The following is a 21,024-nucleotide window of genomic DNA, read 5'->3' on the forward strand; positions in this document are numbered from 1 at the left end:
TTTAAAGCACTATTAGACATTTATTTATGCGGATCCTCGCGCTGGCGAGCATACTGCTTCGCGCTGAGAACATAAAGAGCAGTGCTACACCCTTTTTTCACTTGTGCCTTTCAGGTGAACGACAGCCACTGACCGACAAGAACAAAACCGACCTGGGAGACTTGGGCAAAAGCCTCGATCCTGTGTATCAATCCGTGAATCCGTGAAGGTCATTCCACGAACCCACTACCCGAAATGAGAAAAAAATGTCTCTATTTAATGTGTGCTCCGAGCTTGAAATTTTTCCTTCTATGTCCCCACCGTGTGTTTTCTGGGTCAGCGGTGAAAAACCTGTTTGCCAAGCTTTGTTCAAACAGGGCATAAGTAAGAATTAGGTCCCCTCGGAGACGACGGCACTCCAGGGGAAAAAGATCAAGCATCGCTAGACGCGTTTCGTAGTCTACGGAACACTGTGCCTGTGGCCGCGTCCACCGTGTGTGAGTGAGCAACGTGCTAGCTCTGAGGCCTGCATGCACATATGCAGAGCCATGATCTTTGTGGTAGCTCCACCAGTGTGTGGTAACCATCCTGACATGATCGCCAATTATGTAATATGCACGCTGTGGAAGCTCCAGGGAACAGTTATTCTCCGAAGTTAGGTTCTCACGACAATTTCTGTAGATGGAAAACAGGAATGAACCACATGAGCCAAACCCAGTAAGCAAGGTTGTACATCACCAATGCTTACTTATAAATCAATCAAACTGACAGACACCGTATACTACATACCTTTCAAGGGGCCAAAACCCGCACAATGCTCTTAGCTTCAAAACCTTTAACAGTATAATAAAACTTTTGCGCTAAAATGTTACATTTGGTTGCGAGTGTGCTCAAACTAAAACCGATCTTGGAAACATGAAAACCAAGAGACCCAGCTGGGTTCCAGGTGAGCCTCTCGAAAAGCCAAATTAGTTTGCAGTGCCGATTCTGCGCAATTTGGTTCCAAGTAGAGCATAAGGTTGACGGAAACTCGGGGGCTGCGCCTACCTGATGAGCTCCAGGAAGAGCGAAACTGGCCGTGGGCTGTCGAGAAGTTCTCAGCAACATTTTGAGTAGTGCATCATAAAAACAATCGTAATATACGTTCATGTTTTTGCGGCGCACCAGATTTCATTGTCCACTGAAGCATTTATGCCTTTGGCGGAAAAGTCTGGTGGAAGTTTCTCAGCATTGCTGAGACCCTGGAATCCCCTAATGGGGCTCAAAATTTTGGACTGGCAATTTTTACTCAGTTATTCGATTGCTTAATCCATCAGGGATACGTTATAGCTTACGAAAATTCAATTCGATTGTGCGAATACTGAACGCCACCTTCCAGTGTTAAGGCGGAATCGGTGGGAAATCCGCCTAAAATCCACCTTTACAGTTTGTTATGTGGCCTCAAAGCACGTTGTTTAATCCGATGACCTCATCGGCTGGCGTACCCTATCTGCTCAGCGTCGCGGTCGTAACGCGTACTAGGGCTGGGACTATGACGTAGCAGCAGGTTGATTTTCTGGAGTGTTGCCGCGACCAAGTTTTCAGAAACATCTCTAGACTCAACTCAATCGGTGCTGTAGAAGGGACCTGCGCATCTGTTTGTGAAATTTGGTTCGCGTGCTAGGTCCAACTAGCTGGGCCAACTTAAGGCTCGTTGAGCACTTCTCCACGCCGGCGAAGGCTGTGTCCTAGAGTCAATATTATGGTGTCCTACGCTCCGATAGAGAAACTAAACTTTCTGACCTTCGCTGAAGAAGAGAACGGTCTTTCTATAATAATGACTGAACTGTTTCTCCATTCGTGCGTTGCATTTTCTTTGGCCGGATAGTGTCATGCGGAGGTCGTAGCTTCCCTCGGAGCAAACCCCTTTGATGGTACTCATCAGACGATTTGAGTTTTGATGTACCCCAATATACCGACAGGAACCTTTGAAAATCTCTTCCGTTGATTCCTCCCGTCAGAATTGCGTACTTCAGAGCGCCAACGGAGGGTTTCGACTTGACGCTTGACTGTGGACAAAAAGGCGACAGGCGGAGATGCGTGGTGCTACACTCCCTACAACACTGCGAACGCTAACGATGTGAAAGTACTGCCGTTAATTCTTACAATATCCCCTGGTGTTCCAAAGCGACACAACAGTCACCAGGTCCAGGACTGTAGTTGCACTCGTGTCGCCGTTCACTGGAAAATTTTTGGCCATTTTTCGTTGGCACCGACTACGACCAAAAGTTTCGCCCACCAATTGAACCTGTGTAGTCGATGCGAAGATGTGACCAGGACTCGGCCGGTTTCGGCCACGACCGCAGGTAGGCTTTCGCAGATAACTTCAATGCTTCATCAAGCTGCAGGTAAGATTCGGTGACTTGATCTATCTAAGGGACCACCAAGCCTATGAAGTCCAAAAGATGTAACTGCGAGCAGGGGTCTTCACACTTTTTTGCGGGGAGCACCTTGCGGAACGATTTCAGGACGACTTGCGTAAATGGTTTTAGGGTGACAACTCACTATGGGAATAAAAGACATCCGTCGATCAATGATAACGGGCCACACCTGTAGAATTAAGCTATCGTTCGTATTTCGGGTGGGTGCTCAGCCATCTAATTCAGTTATGCTTAATGACTTGCTGCAGTACAGGATACTGATCGGTAGCCTGCAGACGATGTCAGCAATCACCGAAAGAATGCGAACTGCTTACGCCACTACGCGATTCACCTCCGGTTTCCTGGGCAATGTTTGTGACCATTTTATCTCCTTGAATCAACGGATGGCGACGCTGCACCGGCTTGTTCGAGGCTGGTAATGGACTGGTACTTGCGCTTGAAGTCGTACCACAGGTGAACAGTGGTTCGTCGCTGTAGGCGGTTAGCGGTGTAATTCACAGTGACTTGTGATCTACCAGTAATGTGAACTTAAGTCGTACAGTATTTTGCATCTTTGACGGCAAACACGATATGAGTGTTCGTTCCGCTGGTGGCAGGGATCCCAGTAAGCAAGGTTGTACATCACCAATGCTTACTTATAAATCAATCAAACTGACAGACACCGTATACTACATACCTTTCAAGGGGCCAAAACCCGCACAATGCTCTTAGCTCCAAAACCTTTAACAGTATAATAAAACTTTTGCGCTAAAATGTTACATTTGGTTGCGAGTGTGCTCAAACTAAAACCGATCTTGGAAACATGAAAACCAAGAGACCCAGCTGGGTTCCAGGTGAGCCTCTCGAAAAGCCAAATTCGTTTGCAGTGCCGATTCTGCGCAATTTGGTTCCAAGTAGAGCATAAGGTTGACGGAAACTCGGCGGCTGCGCCTACCTGATGAGCTCCAGGAAGAGCGAAACTGGCCGTGGGCTGTCGAGAAGTTCTCAGCAACATTTTGAGTAGTGCATCATAAAAACAATCGTAATATACGTTCATGTTTTTGCGGCGCACCAGATTTCATTGTCCACTGAAGCATTTATGCCTTTGGCGGAAAAGTCTGGTGGAAGTTTCTCAGCATTGCTGAGACCCTGGAATCCCCTAATGGGGCTCAAAATTTTGGACTGGCAATTTTTACTCAGTTATTCGATTGCTTAATCCATCAGGGATACGTTATAGCTTACGAAAATTCAATTCGATTGTGCGAATACTGAACGCCACCTTCCAGTGTTAAGGCGGAATCGGTGGGAAATCCGCCTAAAATCCACCTTTACAGTTTGTTATGTGGCCTCAAAGCACGTTGTTTAATCCGATGACCTCATCGGCTGGCGTACCCTATCTGCTCAGCGTCGCGGTCGTAACGCGTACTAGGGCTGGGACTATGACGTAGCAGCAGGTTGATTTTCTGGAGTGTTGCCGCGACCAAGTTTTCAGAAACATCTCTAGACTCAACTCAATCGGTGCTGTAGAAGGGACCTGCGCATCTGTTTGTGAAATTTGGTTCGCGTGCTAGGTCCAACTAGCTGGGCCAACTTAAGGCTCGTTGAGCACTTCTCCACGCCGGCGAAGGCTGTGTCCTAGAGTCAATATTATGGTGTCCTACGCTCCGATAGAGAAACTAAACTTTCTGACCTTCGCTGAAGAAGAGAACGGTCTTTCTATAATAATGACTGAACTGTTTCTCCATTCGTGCGTTGCATTTTCTTTGGCCGGATAGTGTCATGCGGAGGTCGTAGCTTCCCTCGGAGCAAACCCCTTTGATGGTACTCATCAGACGATTTGAGTTTTGATGTACCCCAATATACCGACAGGAACCTTTGAAAATCTCTTCCGTTGATTCCTCCCGTCAGAATTGCGTACTTCAGAGCGCCAACGGAGGGTTTCGACTTGACGCTTGACTGTGGACAAAAAGGCGACAGGCGGAGATGCGTGGTGCTACACTCCCTACAACACTGCGAACGCTAACGATGTGAAAGTACTGCCGTTAATTCTTACAATATCCCCTGGTGTTCCAAAGCGACACAACAGTCACCAGGTCCAGGACTGTAGTTGCACTCGTGTCGCCGTTCACTGGAAAATTTTTGGCCATTTTTCGTTGGCACCGACTACGACCAAAAGTTTCGCCCACCAATTGAACCTGTGTAGTCGATGCGAAGATGTGACCAGGACTCGGCCGGTTTCGGCCACGACCGCAGGTAGGCTTTCGCAGATAACTTCAATGCTTCATCAAGCTGCAGGTAAGATTCGGTGACTTGATCTATCTAAGGGACCACCAAGCCTATGAAGTCCAAAAGATGTAACTGCGAGCAGGGGTCTTCACACTTTTTTGCGGGGAGCACCTTGCGGAACGATTTCAGGACGACTTGCGTAAATGGTTTTAGGGTGACAACTCACTATGGGAATAAAAGACATCCGTCGATCAATGATAACGGGCCACACCTGTAGAATTAAGCTATCGTTCGTATTTCGGGTGGGTGCTCAGCCATCTAATTCAGTTATGCTTAATGACTTGCTGCAGTACAGGATACTGATCGGTAGCCTGCAGACGATGTCAGCAATCACCGAAAGAATGCGAACTGCTTACGCCACTACGCGATTCACCTCCGGTTTCCTGGGCAATGTTTGTGACCATTTTATCTCCTGGTTTCAGCCTCCTTGAATCAACGGATGGCGACGCTGCACCGGCTTGTTCGAGGTTGGTAATGGACTGGTACTTGCGCTTGAAGTCGTACCACAGGTGAACAGTGGTTCGTCGCTGTAGGCGGTTAGCGGTGTAATTCACAGTGACTTGTGATCTACCAGTAATGTGAACTTAAGTCGTACAGTATTTTGCATCTTTGACGGCAAACACGATATGAGTGTTCGTTCCGCTGGTGGCAGGGATATGATCTCATGTGCAATGGCCTTCTGGCTGCAATCGGGAAATACAGGTTAAATCAATGCACCAATTCCATAGTTCGAAGCATCCAACGCTACAACGATTTCCAGTGAGACATCGTTTAACGTGAACAGCAAATGGGAACCTAGCACGGATTCGACAGAATCAAAGGTGTGTTGGTATTCTCCTGACTATGTCCACCTGTGGCCTTAGGTGGGCACCTGGTCCAATGGCCCTCGGAGGCGATGCAGGGCAGGCAGGAGCGAGATATAGTGACTGCCGGGGAAGGACCTGAGGGACCTCACGTATGTAGGTGCTCGCATACGTTTGACGGGGCTGAAGATATCCGGGACTGGTCATCAGTTGTCTTCGTCAACAATGACACCCAGGTATCTTATCGAATGCACGAAGAAGGTGAGTTGTTCTCGGCGCACTCTGAACCCGTATTTCCGAAAAGGGTGAATCACATAATCAAGGTGTTGCCATCATTCATTGGGTTTGGGGCCCATGGCGGTAAGACCTTCTAACTAGACAACAAGGCTGGGGGCATCTTTGGGAACCGTATTCATGAACTACTGAAATATGGCCGATGCTGTTTTGACACCGAATAGACATCACGTGTAATGGAACCGACCACGATGCGGTTTTTCAGGTCGATAACTATTGGTATAATTCATCGACTTCAGCGTGGGGACAAGCACCGGCGAATCGATTTTCGCCGAACATTTATCCCCATTCAGTTTTGCGAATAAGGCGTCCGAAAAAGTAGCGAGTACTGATTGGTGTCCAATGTGGCACCGAGACTTGTGGAGAAATGTGCACAAAATCGGTGATCCATCTAGCCTTCTTCAACAACACGATCTTTGCTGGTCGCTCAAAGAACACCGATCTTGTGTACTCGGTTCAGTTCTTCGTCCAAATGGGTACGGCTGAATATGGGTTACAAAATTGGGTTTGTTCGAGGGCACGTTCACGTACTGTGCGCATGGGTCTGCAAACAGTATTGTTCAGCTCTTCAAGGAGATTCAGCTTATGGATCAAACCCTGTCTCGTGAGATCAGGTTTGGGGAAAGACTTAAGGTAGCATATGGATTATGCTTTCAAGCCATTTAAGTTTATGCGGTGGTCAGCCTCGCCAGTCACTTTCAGTTTGCCGCCGGAAGCATTAGGTGCCTCAAGCTGATCGGGCGTTAACATCCGTTAGTGAGGCTCTCCAAACTAATTTCAGTGCCCTGTCCGGTTTTGTGAAGCAGCCGGGTTCTGATATATGCATCCTGCGGCTACTGAAATCCAGGAACAAAAATGAGGCGCTTCAGCTGATCCTACATCACTAACCTGGTCTTGAAGTGCTCGTATTCCTGATTGACAAAACCTGCCAATTTGATGAAATCTTAGACCGCTCTCTCAAGAGCCTGGAGGCATTGGTAGCGGATATCGAACGGTGATGTTTGGTCTCCGAAAACCTGGGAAAGTGTTCTGACCGTTACGTTATAGTTTAGATTGCGCGACAGCTCGGGGAGGGAGAATTTTTGTAGCGTTTGTGTCATGGTGTGCAAGTTTTTGCAGCAATAATCTGGCATTCCATCCATAATCGAAGTTGAGAAAATGGGACTAAAACATACCTTCGTACCACTCGAAAGGGAAAGAGGGTACAATTTGAACTTCGTGACTGAAGTCGCGGCTACATCAGCTATGGAAACTGGAGACCGACTAGTACTGGCTGCTGGTCTTTGGATGTATATTGTGAGCCAGGGTGTGAATGAGCTCCAGTGGCCTACTTAGATCTGCATTTGTTGCGATTGCAATACTTATCGGAGCTGATTGAACGCGATTTACATTTTGGGCGCCCGTTTTACAATTGTGTTAACGATGTTTTCCTCATTTAAGCTCTCGGTCTGGACCTCCCAGGCGAACGTTCCCGTCAAAAACAACCACCAAGGGTGCGCAACGTATAGTAACACCCGAAACCGGGTCAAAAACACGTCTGCAGCGCTCCAAATATAAATTGTATTCCGCTGCAACATTGTGGAATTTCTGGCACTTGGATGTGCCGTTGTCAATCCACCTACGGCTGATCCCGTCTCGTGAATATATGTTGGGTCCAACATTCGACCAATCAGAGCTCGCGTTGGTTCCGGACGCACTGCGGGTTGGCGGAGCGCTCGAAATTGGTTTCGTTTTTCTCCGTATCGACACATTCGACCAATCAGAGCTCGCGTTGGTTCCGGACGCACTGCGGGTTGGCGGAACGCTCGAAATTGGTTTCGTTTTTCTCCCGTATTGACATGTTCCCTCGCGATCTCATTTTTTACGAAGTTAACACGTATCAATACGTTGTATTTTTTTTACTATAACACTGCTTGTTTGCGAAATCGTCTGACCGATTGCACTCCGTTTCCTTGGTGCACTCAAACTCAACTGTAAGGAGGATATTGCAAGCTGCTCCACTCTGTAGCTCTCGGTGGCTCAAAAAAGACGTGGCGAAGTGTCTGGGAATCAAATTTTAGGCATGGAATTCAGTGTCGCGCCCACTAGGGCTGGGGATATCTCTAACATGTTTTGCAGTGCGATCAGAGAATCCACTCATCTAACTCCCTTGACCGTTTTTCTGAGCCAGCTGTCTCCGCCTTAGGGGTGCGATGCATTCCACAACAAAAGAGACGGCTATCGAAGGCGAAATCAAGTGCTCACTCCTCAGTGGGAAAGACTAGTGCGAATGTACGTTTTAATCGGGTCGTTCGAGAACAAACTGGACGATAAAAACACAAAGAACCATGCGGCCTGGACGAAAGTAAATAACGAACTTTCTTCCCTAAAAGAGTGCCTGGCGCTATCCATTCCGGATCCCTTGGCTACGAAGAATGCCACCCGGCTTTCTGATGCAGCAGTCAAGACCGCCATAGCGTTTAGTGGACCGGCGCATGATGATGACGCTGATCATCTGGAGGTCGTCCCCCAAAACACGCACACCAACAAATTGGCACATTCGTTCCTTTTTGAGTCCGTCACAACCTAACTTCGAATCCCTTCACGCATAGTAGTTACGCGAAAAGGGAGACAAGCGGACATTTGAACTCCTAGTCACCCTCTCCTCGCCAACAGCCGTGCAGAAACTCCTGCCGCGGACTGGCAGCATTCAAAAGGCCTACCCAAAGATCAGACGTGCATCCAAGAATCGCCATCCAGAGGCACGAAAAGTCGGCCACAACAACCTAGAGGGGAGGCGCTTGGAAAAATTCCGCTTGGCGACAGTTCAACCGACTCCGAACTAATGCAAACCCGATGGTAGTTGTAGACTCCGACGCGACCGGCCGTGTCTCCGAATCGAAGTTTCTACTAAATCGCCGAAGAACTCTCAACTGCCAACGAAAGAGATGCTTATGGGGAGACGAGACTCGCGTGGACGCAGTATCCGGCGTACATGGAATTATCATCGCTTCTTTTGCTTGCCTGACGGCAAAGACGCAGCGGTGAACTTCACACTCAGTTGACAGGTCGTAAGCTGGATTGGGTCAGCTGTACGGAAACAAGCTGCGCAGTCTACTGAGAGGTCAACCACAGGTGTGGACCTTGACGTCTGGAACTGCTGCGTGAACCCCGCAGTCACGGAAAATGGGGAACTACCAGCATTCAGCTCCATTCCAGCAGCCTCTCCGATCGTGGATACATTCGTCCCTCATGACCCCAGAAACCAAAGCCACAAACCCATCAGCAATGGATTGAAAATTCCTGCATTCACCGGTTTGTCCACAATAATTGCGGGCGACCTGGAAGTCCACCCAAACCAAACAGGAAAGCGCCTGCGACTGACATAAAAACCGCCCTATCGAAAAGCTGTTGGCTAGATTCAAGGTGCAATCCTGTGCGAGCCTCTTGGGAGTGCCACCAATGGGAATGACCTTTGGTGGTGCTATGCAACACAAGCAACCTGATAGGGTTTTACGGAAGAATCTTACCGGTCACACCGCTCCCAAAAGCCCAAGAAACCAAACAGACGCATGTTCAGTGTTAATCCTTGAACAACGACAAATCCAGACGATTAAAACGTGTCATCGCATAAGTTACAAGTAACATCCATCGATATTTTCAACCATGACGGGGAAAAATACGTCTTTCATGGGCAAAAAATTAGCGCAAAGCCGACTCTCGGAGGGGCGGGGCGAAACTCCTCCTGCAAACGAAGGACAGTTCTCTGGAAAACCAAGGCAAGAAGCAGACTTTTACGCCGCAAAGGGCTCTCCGGAGCCTTCGGCTCACCCGGTTTACAGATATTAAATCTGCTAACGTCTCTGGTAGCACAATTCTCAGCTCCTCGCTTTCGGACGCAGCGGAGATAGAGTTGAATTGCTTGTCCATAAACTACCAAAGTCTTTTCAACAAACTTCGTGGTATTAGCGAAGGCAACTGCCATCTCTGCTGGATTTGGCAATCGCCAACGAAAGACACTTTGTTTAATTGTTAATCAAGGCTCCACCTGAACATTGCGTCTAATGCGTGCTGACATTTGATTTCATCCGCCACCGGGCCAGAAATCCGAAACCAAAGACATGGATTCGGAACTTCTGCCTAGCAGAATTCCCGGAAATGAGGATTGGAAACGGACCATTGTCAAGACAATTCACCAGGCTGACGCGATTTTCGTCCAAAAAAAACCAGCGCGCATCTGGATGACAAAAAGTTGCCTGCGGCATCGTCTAAGAAAAGAGGTCCCAACTATTTTCTGAAAAGATAACTACAGGTGACAGAGAAGGCGAAAAAAACAAATCTTTCAGCCGTAGCACCCTTTCGGTGCCTAACTGCCATGCCACCCATAGGATGTACAATAGACGGGCTATTCATAAAATACAGGACCACCAATGGAACACATGAAAACAAGCGGCGATACTGGACCTCGCTTGGAAAATCGAAAATGTCCTGTTTAAGTACACGAAGCACCGCCGGAGAAACAAGCCAACCGCCTTCTTGGGAGACAAACGAAGGATCTAAAATGACCCAGTAGTAGTATCTGAGGTCTATAGAGAACACTATGCAGCCCTGTATTTTGCCCCGGTGACCTCATCACATCCAATCTTGTCAAGGCGTAACTACGAAGGCGTTATGTACGACGAGGGTCGCAGTGCAACGAGAATCAGAATGACAATGGAAAAGACTGAGGGCCCGAAAGCTAGGTTTTATTCATCCGAAACTTTGACACTGAGTGCTGAAAACGGAAGAAAGTGATTTGGCAATGAATGATGGAACGTTTGAAAAACGGAGCAAATGTGCAACATTCACCCTCCGCAGTAGTGAAAGTTCTCAAGAGTTTGCTTTATAATTGAATAATGTCAGGCCTCTCTGTTGCGCAGGACGTATGGTCGACATTTCAATTTCCGAAGCAGAGTCAGATAGTTCCGGCTTAATAAATGAATCAGCGTTGGACTGCGGTTGCTGCTGTTCGGATGCTGGAGCACATTCGAAATCTGCTGAAGGCGCCAGGTGACGTTGGGAGACCGTTTCTTCCATGCCGTTAGGGTGTCTGACATATGCGTACTCAGGGTTACATCCCAGGAGCTCAACCTCTTCGACCAGGTGGTCGTACTTTGAATATCGTGTGTTTCGCCGCATCAGAACTGGTCCTGGTGAAAGCAACCACTGCGGATTTTCGATTGTGGTGAAAAATCTGCTCGTGTGGAGTTGCATTGGTGGCCGTGCACAACAAGAACGAATCGAGTGGAGAGCGTCTTGTAAAACGGTTTCCCAATGACTGAATTGAAGACCTTTTCGTAATGAAAGCGTAATAGCTTTCCACAAAGTTCCATTTAATCTTTCCACCTGACGGTTCCTCCTTGGGTTATATGGAGTGGTCCGACTGGAGGCTACACCTTTTTCATGAAGAAATCGTTTGATCTCATCCGAAGTGAATGATGAGCCACGATCCGAATGCACGAAACTTGGCACGCCAAATGTGGCGAAGAGTGGCACAAGGCATGATATCACCGTAGACGAACTGATATCTGGACATACATAGGCGAACGGAAAACGGGAATATTCGTCTACGATTGTCAGTAGATATTTGTTTCGAGTCGTCGAAGGCAGTGGTCCCTTAAAGTCAGTGCTTAAGCGTTTAAACGTTTGTGTGGCTTTAATGAGGGTACCGCCAGATGACTTGAAGAAACGTGGTTTTAGTTTCGCATACACATGGCACTGCTTAATGACGAGTCGGATATCCTCTAGGGAGAATGGTAGATTCTTGGCACGAACGAAATGCATCATGCGTGTTGCTCCAGGATGACACAGGGTTGTGTGTAAGCGTTTTAGATCCAGGTTAGATGAAGTGTTCGCACAGACACTTCGAGAAAGCGTGTCAGCAGCTTTGTTTTCTATGCCTGGTCTGTAGGTAACGTCAAAAGAAAAAGGCGACAACTCCATCCGCCACCGTTGGATTTTGTCATTTTTTATTTTCCCTTTTTGTTGTGTTGAGTACATGAATGCAACGGATCGCTGATCAGTTATAATTTTGAAATGGGTCCCGAGTAGGTAATGCCTCCATTTGCGCACTGCTTCGACAATTGCGCACGCTTCTTTCTCAATAGCGGAATGGTGTTTTTCGCTGGCAGACAGTGTACGTGAGAAGAATGCGACCGGTCTGCCATCTTGATTGAGTGTAGCAGAAATCGCGACATCAGATGCATCAGTTTCGAGCACCAAAGGTATTCTCGGGTCGATAGTGACCAAGGCTGCATCCATCAACTCCTTTTTCAAACTTTCAAATGCTTTCATAACAGATTCAGGGACAGGAAAGGTTGTATTGTGAGTGATTGGGTAGATCTTATCCGAGAAACGGCTTATCCAACGAGAATAGTACGCGAACAATCCTACCACTCGTTGTTGAGACTTGATGTCGTTCGGAACGGGCAGTTCTTGCAATACCTTGAAGCGTTCAGGGTCTGGTTTGATGATACCTTCAGTAATTTCATAGCCGAGGAGTCTGAGCTTAGTGGTGGAAATCGTGCTTTTATCGTGATTTAACTGAAGGCCGTACTTTTGTGCTACGGTGAGGAAAAGCTGGAGGTTTCGATCATGTTCTTCTTGATTCTTTCCACAAATGGTAACATTATCCACATACGCATATGTCCCGGTAAGTTGTTCGGCGCGTATTATGTCATCCATTACCCTTTGAAAACAGGCTACCCCATTCGTTACTCCGAAAGGTATTCGAAGGAACTGATAGAGGTGGTTGCAAGCCTCAAAAGCCGTGTAGATTCTGTCGCTTTCTTTGATGGGTATTTGATAATACGCACTTTCAAGATCAAGCGTGCTGAAAATACGGTATTGAGCTATTTTAGTACTTAAATCTTCAAGTCTGGGGAGCGGATAGGCGTCCAGTTGCGTAAATCGGTCTATAGTTTGACTATACTCAACCACCATTCGCTTCTTCTGTCGTTCATTTGTCGTGACGAGCACTTGCGCTCTCCATGAGAACTTCGAGGGTTCAATGATTTGGTCAAGTAGACGCTTCAGAATCCATGAAGGCCTCGTCGTCTGCAGAATGTTGCTTGGACTTTATGGCGATTGGCTTAAATCTTGGATCAATATGCTCGAACAAAGTGGGAGGTTCAATTTTGCAGTAATTAGTCGAACAAAGTGGGAGGTTCAATTTTGGCAGTAATTAGACCACAAAGGGAAAAAGTTTTGTCACCGTTGAATGAGATTTCCAGGGACTTATGGAGCTTAAGAAAGTCATGTCCTAGCAAAATATCTTCACAGAGGTCACGTTATACTGAAGACTTGAAAGAGGAATACTTGTTTTGTTTGTGTTGCAACGTTAAAAAGCAATGTCCAAGAGTAAAGCTTTTGTGCTGGATAGATGCCAAAGTTATCTCAGAAGACGATGGTACTACAGACCATTTGTTACGACGTACTAGCTTTTCGGAAATGAAACTTTCTGAGCTACCACTCTGAGTTGGGCATGGATAAAAGTACTCTATTCGGCAAACGGTGGTTAGGCATACACATGTCCCAACCAACGCAGCTTCTGGTGCTGGACACATTCTTCAATGAAACTTCCCGTTCCACAACCGAAAACTCTCTTTCTAACAGTCTCGTTACGGATACGCCGACACCAACCCACACGAATTATGGTTCTGAGACAACGATTGTCGAACACCTGAACATATCATTGTTCCGTTGTCCGAACGGGCCAAGTCTCACAGCCATACAACGAAACAATTTGCACTGTAGCTTGACACACACGTCACTTGCGATTGAGGGCTAGGTGTCTCAATTTAGCAAATGCGATCCGGGCCTTAGAAATCCGTGCATTGGCCCTATCTGTAACAATAATCAGATATAATAGAAATTCCAAAGTATGCAGAATGCTTAGCAAATTCGAGGGTCTCTCACTGGGTTGTAAATGGTGTATTCAGTGACTGCATGTCCTCACACTTTGTGGGTGCGAAATGCATACAAAAGGACGGGATGACTTTGGTCAGTTCATCCAAAAACACCTGCGCCTTCTCCTCTTCGAAGATGAGAATGATGTCGTCTGCGTACTCCAGATCGACAAGGTTTTCGTCACAGGCTATTTGAACACCGGGGGTTTTGAGACCTTCGAGTGTTCGTCTCATAGTTTCATCGATCACGAAGGTTAAAGAGGAGTGAAGAGAGTGGGCATCCCTGACGGACACCGCCTCGCGGAAGCTTTTGGAGAGCTCTCCGTACACTCTCACACGTCCGGAAGTCTGAGAATACAAAGAACGTATTAGGTTTACAAACTTCCGGTGCATTCCTTGATAGGCAAGCGTGTCAAGCAGAACAGACCGGTCAACGGCGTTAAATGCGCCTTGGAAATTCAGGAATACTAGAATTGTGGGTCGCTTGTACGTACGGCGTTGTTCTAGCAGCTGAAGGAGCGTGAAGATTTAGTCAACACAACCCCTATCAGACCGGAATCCCACTTGCTGCTCTCGAGTTAGTGTCTCACGAGCCACAGTAAGGCGAGGAAGCGTAATTAATACCAACAGTCTCCTTACGACTGGGATCACACCGAATCCTCGGTGGTTACTACACTCACTACGAGGCCCTTTTTTGTAAATGGGCACTATCACCGACTCTCCTCAATTTTCTGGGACTGTCTCATTTTCTCAAATGCAAGCAAACCGATCAGACAAGCGCCCACAGGTTGTTTCCGGGGACTGGTCTCACGGATCAGCTGATCTTTGGGCATTAACGGCTTTCTGGGCCTCTTCCAGTTCTTTGGCATTCTGTGTCCACGATACTTCACGGTCGGCTCGCACGCTCACTTCCACTTGACGTCTGATAATTCTTCGCACCGGGTTATGTTCGGGACCGGCTGGGATATTTCTCCGAGATTTAAGCAGTTCCACCGTTCGGTCTGATATCCAGTGCTTGAGTGCGCCACAGGCGAAATTCCCAGCACTATGCAACCTCGTCCCAGTATGCGTTCACACCTGATGGTGGACCATTTGGAAGAGACTAGAAGACTGTTCTGGTGCATTCGTCTAACATTCCGATCTGCCATTCCCTCAGTTGCCCTGCGACTTGTTCGCACCCTCCGCGGCCCAGGGAAGTGTAGGGAGAAGCGATTCCGGTTTAGCGCGTAGTCGGAATCCACCAATGTGTTCCACAACGTCCGGCAGTCAGTTACTTATCCCTGCCATCTGTAGCTGATGACTGTGATCGATTTGAGTTTGTGGCCGGCATGCCGTTGAAGAACACCTTGTGGCCAGACGACTTCAGCACTGCATAAAAATAACCTGCGATCAGCACACAGCTGAAGCGACCGTTCACCATTGTCCGTACGTATTGAGTCCAACCCATGAGTCTCAGATACGCTAAGCCTGCCTACTTGTGCATTCATATCTCCGTCAACCACCAAGATGTCTGAGTTTCTAGCTCGCCACAACAGGGCATTCAGAACGTCGTAAAGCTTGTCCTTCATGGTGGTTGGGCTACATTCAGTTGGTTTCAGGTGGAAATCCATACCGATACCGCTTTACCGCTCGCAGTTGAATGCTGCTACGGCCTAGGATCCTATTCAACGTGTGGTTCACGGATTGATACATAGGATTGTGACTTTCGCCCAAACATCCAGGGTCATGTTTGTTCTTGTCGTTAAGCCGTTTCTGATGGCCTGAAAGGCACAAACGGAAAAAGGGTGGAGCATGGCTCTTCATGTTTTCAGCGCTGGTTAGTAATCCTTCCGAGCGCGAAGACAACTAAGAGGGCTTCTAAAAGTGCTTTGCACTGGGTTCTAGATCCAGCGTGAACAATCCTTGGGTTATTTCACGCATCAACCATCCGAAATGAAAAAAAATTGTTGCCTCGTGCACTTTAAGCTTGTAAATTTTAGCATGTTTCGGCCGTTTTAGGTCAGCGGTGAAAAACCTGTTGGCCAAATCTTGTTCACACAGGGCGTAGTTATGTATTGGGTCTCCTCGGAGGTGACGATACTTCGTGGGAGAGTGGTCAAGCACCGAAAGAAGTTTTTCATAGTCTACAGATCTAAGGCCGCTAACCATTTTCATAGCAGATTGTCGGGCGCGTTCCATGAGTCACGTCTTTTTTGCGTCTTGAGTGGACAACTTGGCTGACATACTCAATAATCGGTCTGAAGTAAGCCCCATGGATTATCTGGAAGTCCATGCGAATTATACGAGGGAAGATTCGCTGAATCATTCGTAGAACGCCGACTATCTTTTGAGAGGATTTTTCATGGTGCAGTGAGGAGAAAAATCCGTCACGAAGAGATTGGACCGTAGCGTGGTGTGACGGTTTGCGCACCTCATCGACCCATTGGGGGTGGGTCCCCGCGGCACTTAGGGTTCAGTTAGTCAGCGATGAATTCTGACTCCTAACTTACTTATTCACCTTGCTCACTTCTCGGTCAGCACCGAACGCTTGATTTCCAAAAGTAACCTGAGTCTGTTGACAGATACGTTGGTGGTCACTCAAACGGTGGGTGGTCGAAGATTGCAGCCTCTAGGACCGAGCTGTCCTGAACTTCTGCTTCTCGGGAGAATGCTTTTGTTGCTCCGAACGACATCAGCGTGCTGTCACAATCGTGTCTTCATTGAATTAGCACCGAACATCCGATAAGTGCATTAGAGCCTGGTTTCTGGGGGAGTTAGTGCTCAGTTATTGGGGTCATTCTTTGAAACGGTCTATTGCAGGGGCATAGTCTTAGCGATATCCTACTGTTTTACGAGCACAATACACCTGGGAAGATTTATTCGTAATCGACGCGAAACTGTCTGGAGTAAATTTAGCAAAAGATCCAACCATCACACTCATATCAATTTGGCTTTAGAAGAAGACCATCCTCTGCCTCTTTGGTGTTAATATTTTTTCGCTTGGTTTGGTTTTTTGGTTTTGTGCATCAAAGGTATCGCCTCAATGCGTAGCCAATTTCCCAACAAATTGAACATGCCTTCGCCTCCAATGCTTGGCTGTATGTTCTCCGTTCCCTTTTTCGGGTGATTGAAACTGTAGCAGATGGAATCATTGTGCCTATAGCACACGGTTTATAGCTGATAAATTGATCGATTGATGCAGGCCCAGCGTAGAAACCCATACCGTAACCTCATGAGTTTTATTATCCAATACTAGAAATGTTCAATCTGTTCTTTTTAGATATTTACCAGTTTCCGCTCCATTCGTGTTCCTTTGGAAAGATGTCTGACGCTTTTTATCTTCGGTATTATGTCGGGCATCGTGGAAAGTTCGGTCACGAATTTCTAGAGTTTGAGTTCAGACCAGATGGCAAGTTTGCGCAGCTTTTCTTAGCGTTGATGTTTCAGGCAAGTTGCGCTACGCAAACAATTCCAACTACAAGAATGACACTATGATCCGCAAGGAGGTTAGTGATGTGCGTACTTTTGCCTCATCGAGCTCATAGTGTTATGTTAGTCCAGCAGTGATGGAGGAATTGAAGCGGATAATTGTGGAGAGTGAAATCCTTTCCGAAGACGACGCCGCTTGGCCAGATCCCGATCGAGTTGGCAGACAGGAGCTGGAAATTGTATGTGGAGACGAACACATTTCATTCACAACATCAAAAATCGGATCCCTTATTGACATAACTAATAGCAAGTAAGCATTTCAGTCATGGTGTTTAACATTTAGGGACCCTGAGGGATTGCGGACTTTTTACTATTTGGTGCAAGATCTGAAGTGTCTGGTATTCTCGTTAATCGGCTTGCATTTCAAGATCAAACCGATCTGAGCGATATGTGGTGCCTGTTACCAAGCTGACATATTGTAATAAGCCGTTGTTTATTACATGTATCCAAATAAAGTATGGCTTCTTCTGTACATTGTGGGCTAAGTAATACAGAAACTTACACTTGGCGACTGAACAAATCATTCAGCGTTCCTAAGGCTATCTGTGTTATGTCGACCTCGAAGAACTTTCAGGTGGATGAAGAAGATGAACGTACGTGCGTCTGCGTTCAAAAATTCATCTAAAAAAACTCAAACGTGCAAGAGAAACCGAAAAACGGCTGCCAAAAAGCGTGTGTTCACCCATTTGTTCTGCCTCAAATTGACCGGTAATCAACCGGAAGCAAATACTTCCATATGGCCTCCACACGTTTCCAGTTACGAGTGAGCTAAAGGTGTAAAGATTAAAATGTCATCCTCGACACCTCACCATATTTTGTTGTAAACGCCTACTTAGAAGTGGTGTGCGCCATTAGTCCGTCACCAATAATGGGTTTAGACAGTGGCCATCACTGTGTTATCTGGTGTCTCTGTACTGATGCACAACTCTGGAGCCAGACTTATAAGATCGCCATGAATTACCAGTAGCGAGGTTCATTTGACTGTCTGTCATTCTGAATTACACACAGTAGTCTAGATCGGGCTTTAGTGCGGTGCACCCTCGCTAAATTATCCAAACTTAAGGAAAGAGTTGATCTATAGGCGTGGAAAATCCCCATCCCTCACCGTTTTGTTTTATTTTGTCACAATCGTAGAATACGCATTCATTGGGACTGGAAATGTAGGAATCTAAATTAGATCATGGAAAAACCAAGGGGATTTTTTATGAGTACCTTTCCTCTTCAACTTCTTCATCGATACGATAATTGAAGGCTCACTATCAGCCTGTGATACCTGTGGGGTCGAAGTACTGTCGGAGCGCCCGCTCACAGACACCGAGTACGCAGACGGCAGCTCTTATTGGATCTGACAGGGTGGTAACGCAAACAGTATTAAATAATTTAACTAATTCTGTCTCTCGGTTTGGCATGCGCTTCACACCGGTAGAGTGTAAAGCTCTACTTCAAGATTGGGTGGGCTCGAACCCTAGCCTCATGCGTGCGGATGACCCGATTGAGGTAGTAGACAAATTCGTTTACCTGGGCAGCTGTATCAATCCTACTGGTCTTGCGAAAGATGATATTCCCATTCGGATGGGGAGGCCAGAACAGCTTTTGAGAACCTGCATCACCTGTACTGTAGGCGTAACATCAGCTTATCCGTCAACGGGCAAGTTTACAACGCTGCCGTGCGCTCCATATTGCTATACGAGTCAGAAACCTGGCAGCTGCGACCCGAGTACGTCAAAATACTTTCAGTGTTCGACCACTGCTGTCTTCCGAGCATTGCCCAAGTCTGGTGGGAACACCGGGTAAGCAATGCTGAAGTACTTCGAGTGGTGTTCGGAAGAAATAACTCACCCATGAACTGATCACACTGTATAGATTGCGCCGGCTTGGCCACGTGCTGCGTATGCCAGTCGACCGACTTCCTCGAAGAATTCTCTTCGCACAACCAAGTGAACAGTGGAAACGAGCCAGGGAAGTCAAACAATGACTTGCCAGCGAAGTTTGAAGTCCACTACCAGCAAACTCAGCTGCGCTGGTCATTGTCATCTTTTTGGCGGAGACCCCGAGACGGGCCACATCAATGGTTGGAGACATTGCCCAGTCGCGCCCTCAGTAGCGCTCGTGCATTTGACAAATCGCCCTCAATTCCTAGCTCCCTTCCCAATCCCCCTAACAGTCTACTGACAGTCTTGTATTTACGCACCAATTCATCAGCTCCCGCCTTCGGTGCCCAGCTACCTACCCTCCAAATCATTGTTGAATGAAACCGTGACAGGTGCAACCACTGTACAAGTACGTGGTCCTTACAGCTGATAATGATGATGACGATTGTGTTGGTATTCGATGGTTACCATAAATAAAATGTCCGAAGTGATAATTTATTTTGACGTGCGTTTTGTTTCTCAAACGTGCAAAGTCGTGCTCCGGGTTTTTCGGTCTCCTGTCCCTTTGAAAATTTAGGACGAAGAGCCTGAGAACGTTCATTTGTTCACACATCTGGGTGACCCTATAATCGGTGATCTTATTGTGACAGTTGAAGGTAATAAGTATCATAGTGAAGTCTGCACGATATTTGCCAAACCGCTTCTTTTTGGCTTCAAAGACGAATTGTGCCTAGACTGAGGGACCGTGCGTGCAAATCAGCTAACTTACTTTATAGTTGTGAAATTCGGTCACTACGGTCCGGAGGCCTTAGACGCCTTCAAAGCTTGGATCATCGGTGGCGGGAGTCAGCTTGCTGCAGCTGAAGTGTTGTTATTAGGCGAGTCTTGGTAACGTAGTATTCGTAGAGCAGCAAACAAAAGTTACGACCTAATGTAATTGTGACATGTCCAACCGTCGTCTACCAAAGAAGCACTGTTTTTCATTTCGAACTCATGCTGGCAAAAGATTCAAAGAATGCAGGCTATGGTATGGCTATGTGAATTGAGTGCGCTGCTAGTCAATCTGGGTGTCGTAGTATCTTTGCGCCTTCCGGTTTGGGGTTCACGCAACTCTTGCGCGTTGCCAAAAACACTGCAGCCCATGACACTCAGATGACCGCAGTAGTTTTATTAGTATCACTTTCCAGTCGAGAATTTGAGGCCCGCTACACACTGCTTATTTTCTCTGACGCCCTAACCGTGGCTTGGAATCTGCTAATGACGTTGTAGATCCTTTTTTATAGCGGGCTGAAAGCTCACACCCTGTTACGGTTGCTCGTAACATGAACCCTCAAGTCATCATCGTCATGGATATCACGACAACAGTATTCAGCACTGATGCTTCGCTGCCGTACAGTTATGATTTGTTTGGAAGCCTTATTGTGAAAAAAAAGGATAAAGGTGGGTGGAGAAGAGGCCTAGTGCTAGCTTACAACAATCATTCCGAGGCGCATATATCTCATTCAGGCCGTGTCCCATTCAATCGAAGTTACCATCGCACAGACGAAAATTCGCTTTCTAATAGCCTCGTTACGGATTCGCCGACACCAACCCACACGTAATATGATTCTCAGGCAACGATTGTCAGTTCCGCTGCTCGGACAGGCCAAGTCTCACAGCCATACAACAAAACAGCTCGCACTGTAGTTTGACGCACACGGCCCTTGCGATTGAGGGATACACCATTTTGATGCCATAGATGTCCCAAATTAGCAAACACGACCCGGGCCTTAGACATCCGTGAATTGACCCTATCTGTAACACTATAATCAGATATAATAGAAATTCCAAAGTACACAGAATGTTAAGCAAATTCGACGGTCTCTCCCTGGGTTGTAAGTGGTGTATTCAGTGGCTGCATGTCCTCGAGCATGACCTCACACTTTGTGGGTGCGAAGTGCATACAAAAGGAGGGATGACTTTTGGTCAGTTCATCCAAAAACACCTGCGCCTTCTCCTC

General features: G+C 47.1%; 1 protein-coding gene across 1 annotated transcript; it reads left to right on the forward strand.

Annotated features, from left to right (window-relative positions):
* Nucleotides 1–17,156: 17,156 nt before the first annotated feature.
* Nucleotides 17,157–17,537, forward strand: T265_11153 (hypothetical protein; the record flags this gene model as incomplete). Its single annotated transcript, XM_009177735.1, has 3 exons — nt 17,157–17,171; nt 17,211–17,404; nt 17,438–17,537. 3 exons carry the CDS (start codon nt 17,157–17,159, stop codon nt 17,535–17,537), a joined length of 309 nt encoding a protein of 102 aa, XP_009175999.1.
* Between the last annotated feature and the right edge of the window lie 3,487 nt (nt 17,538–21,024).

This window comes from Opisthorchis viverrini (assembly GCF_000715545.1).
Source record: "Opisthorchis viverrini unplaced genomic scaffold opera_v5_456, whole genome shotgun sequence".
NCBI lineage: Eukaryota > Metazoa > Platyhelminthes > Trematoda > Opisthorchiida > Opisthorchiidae > Opisthorchis > Opisthorchis viverrini.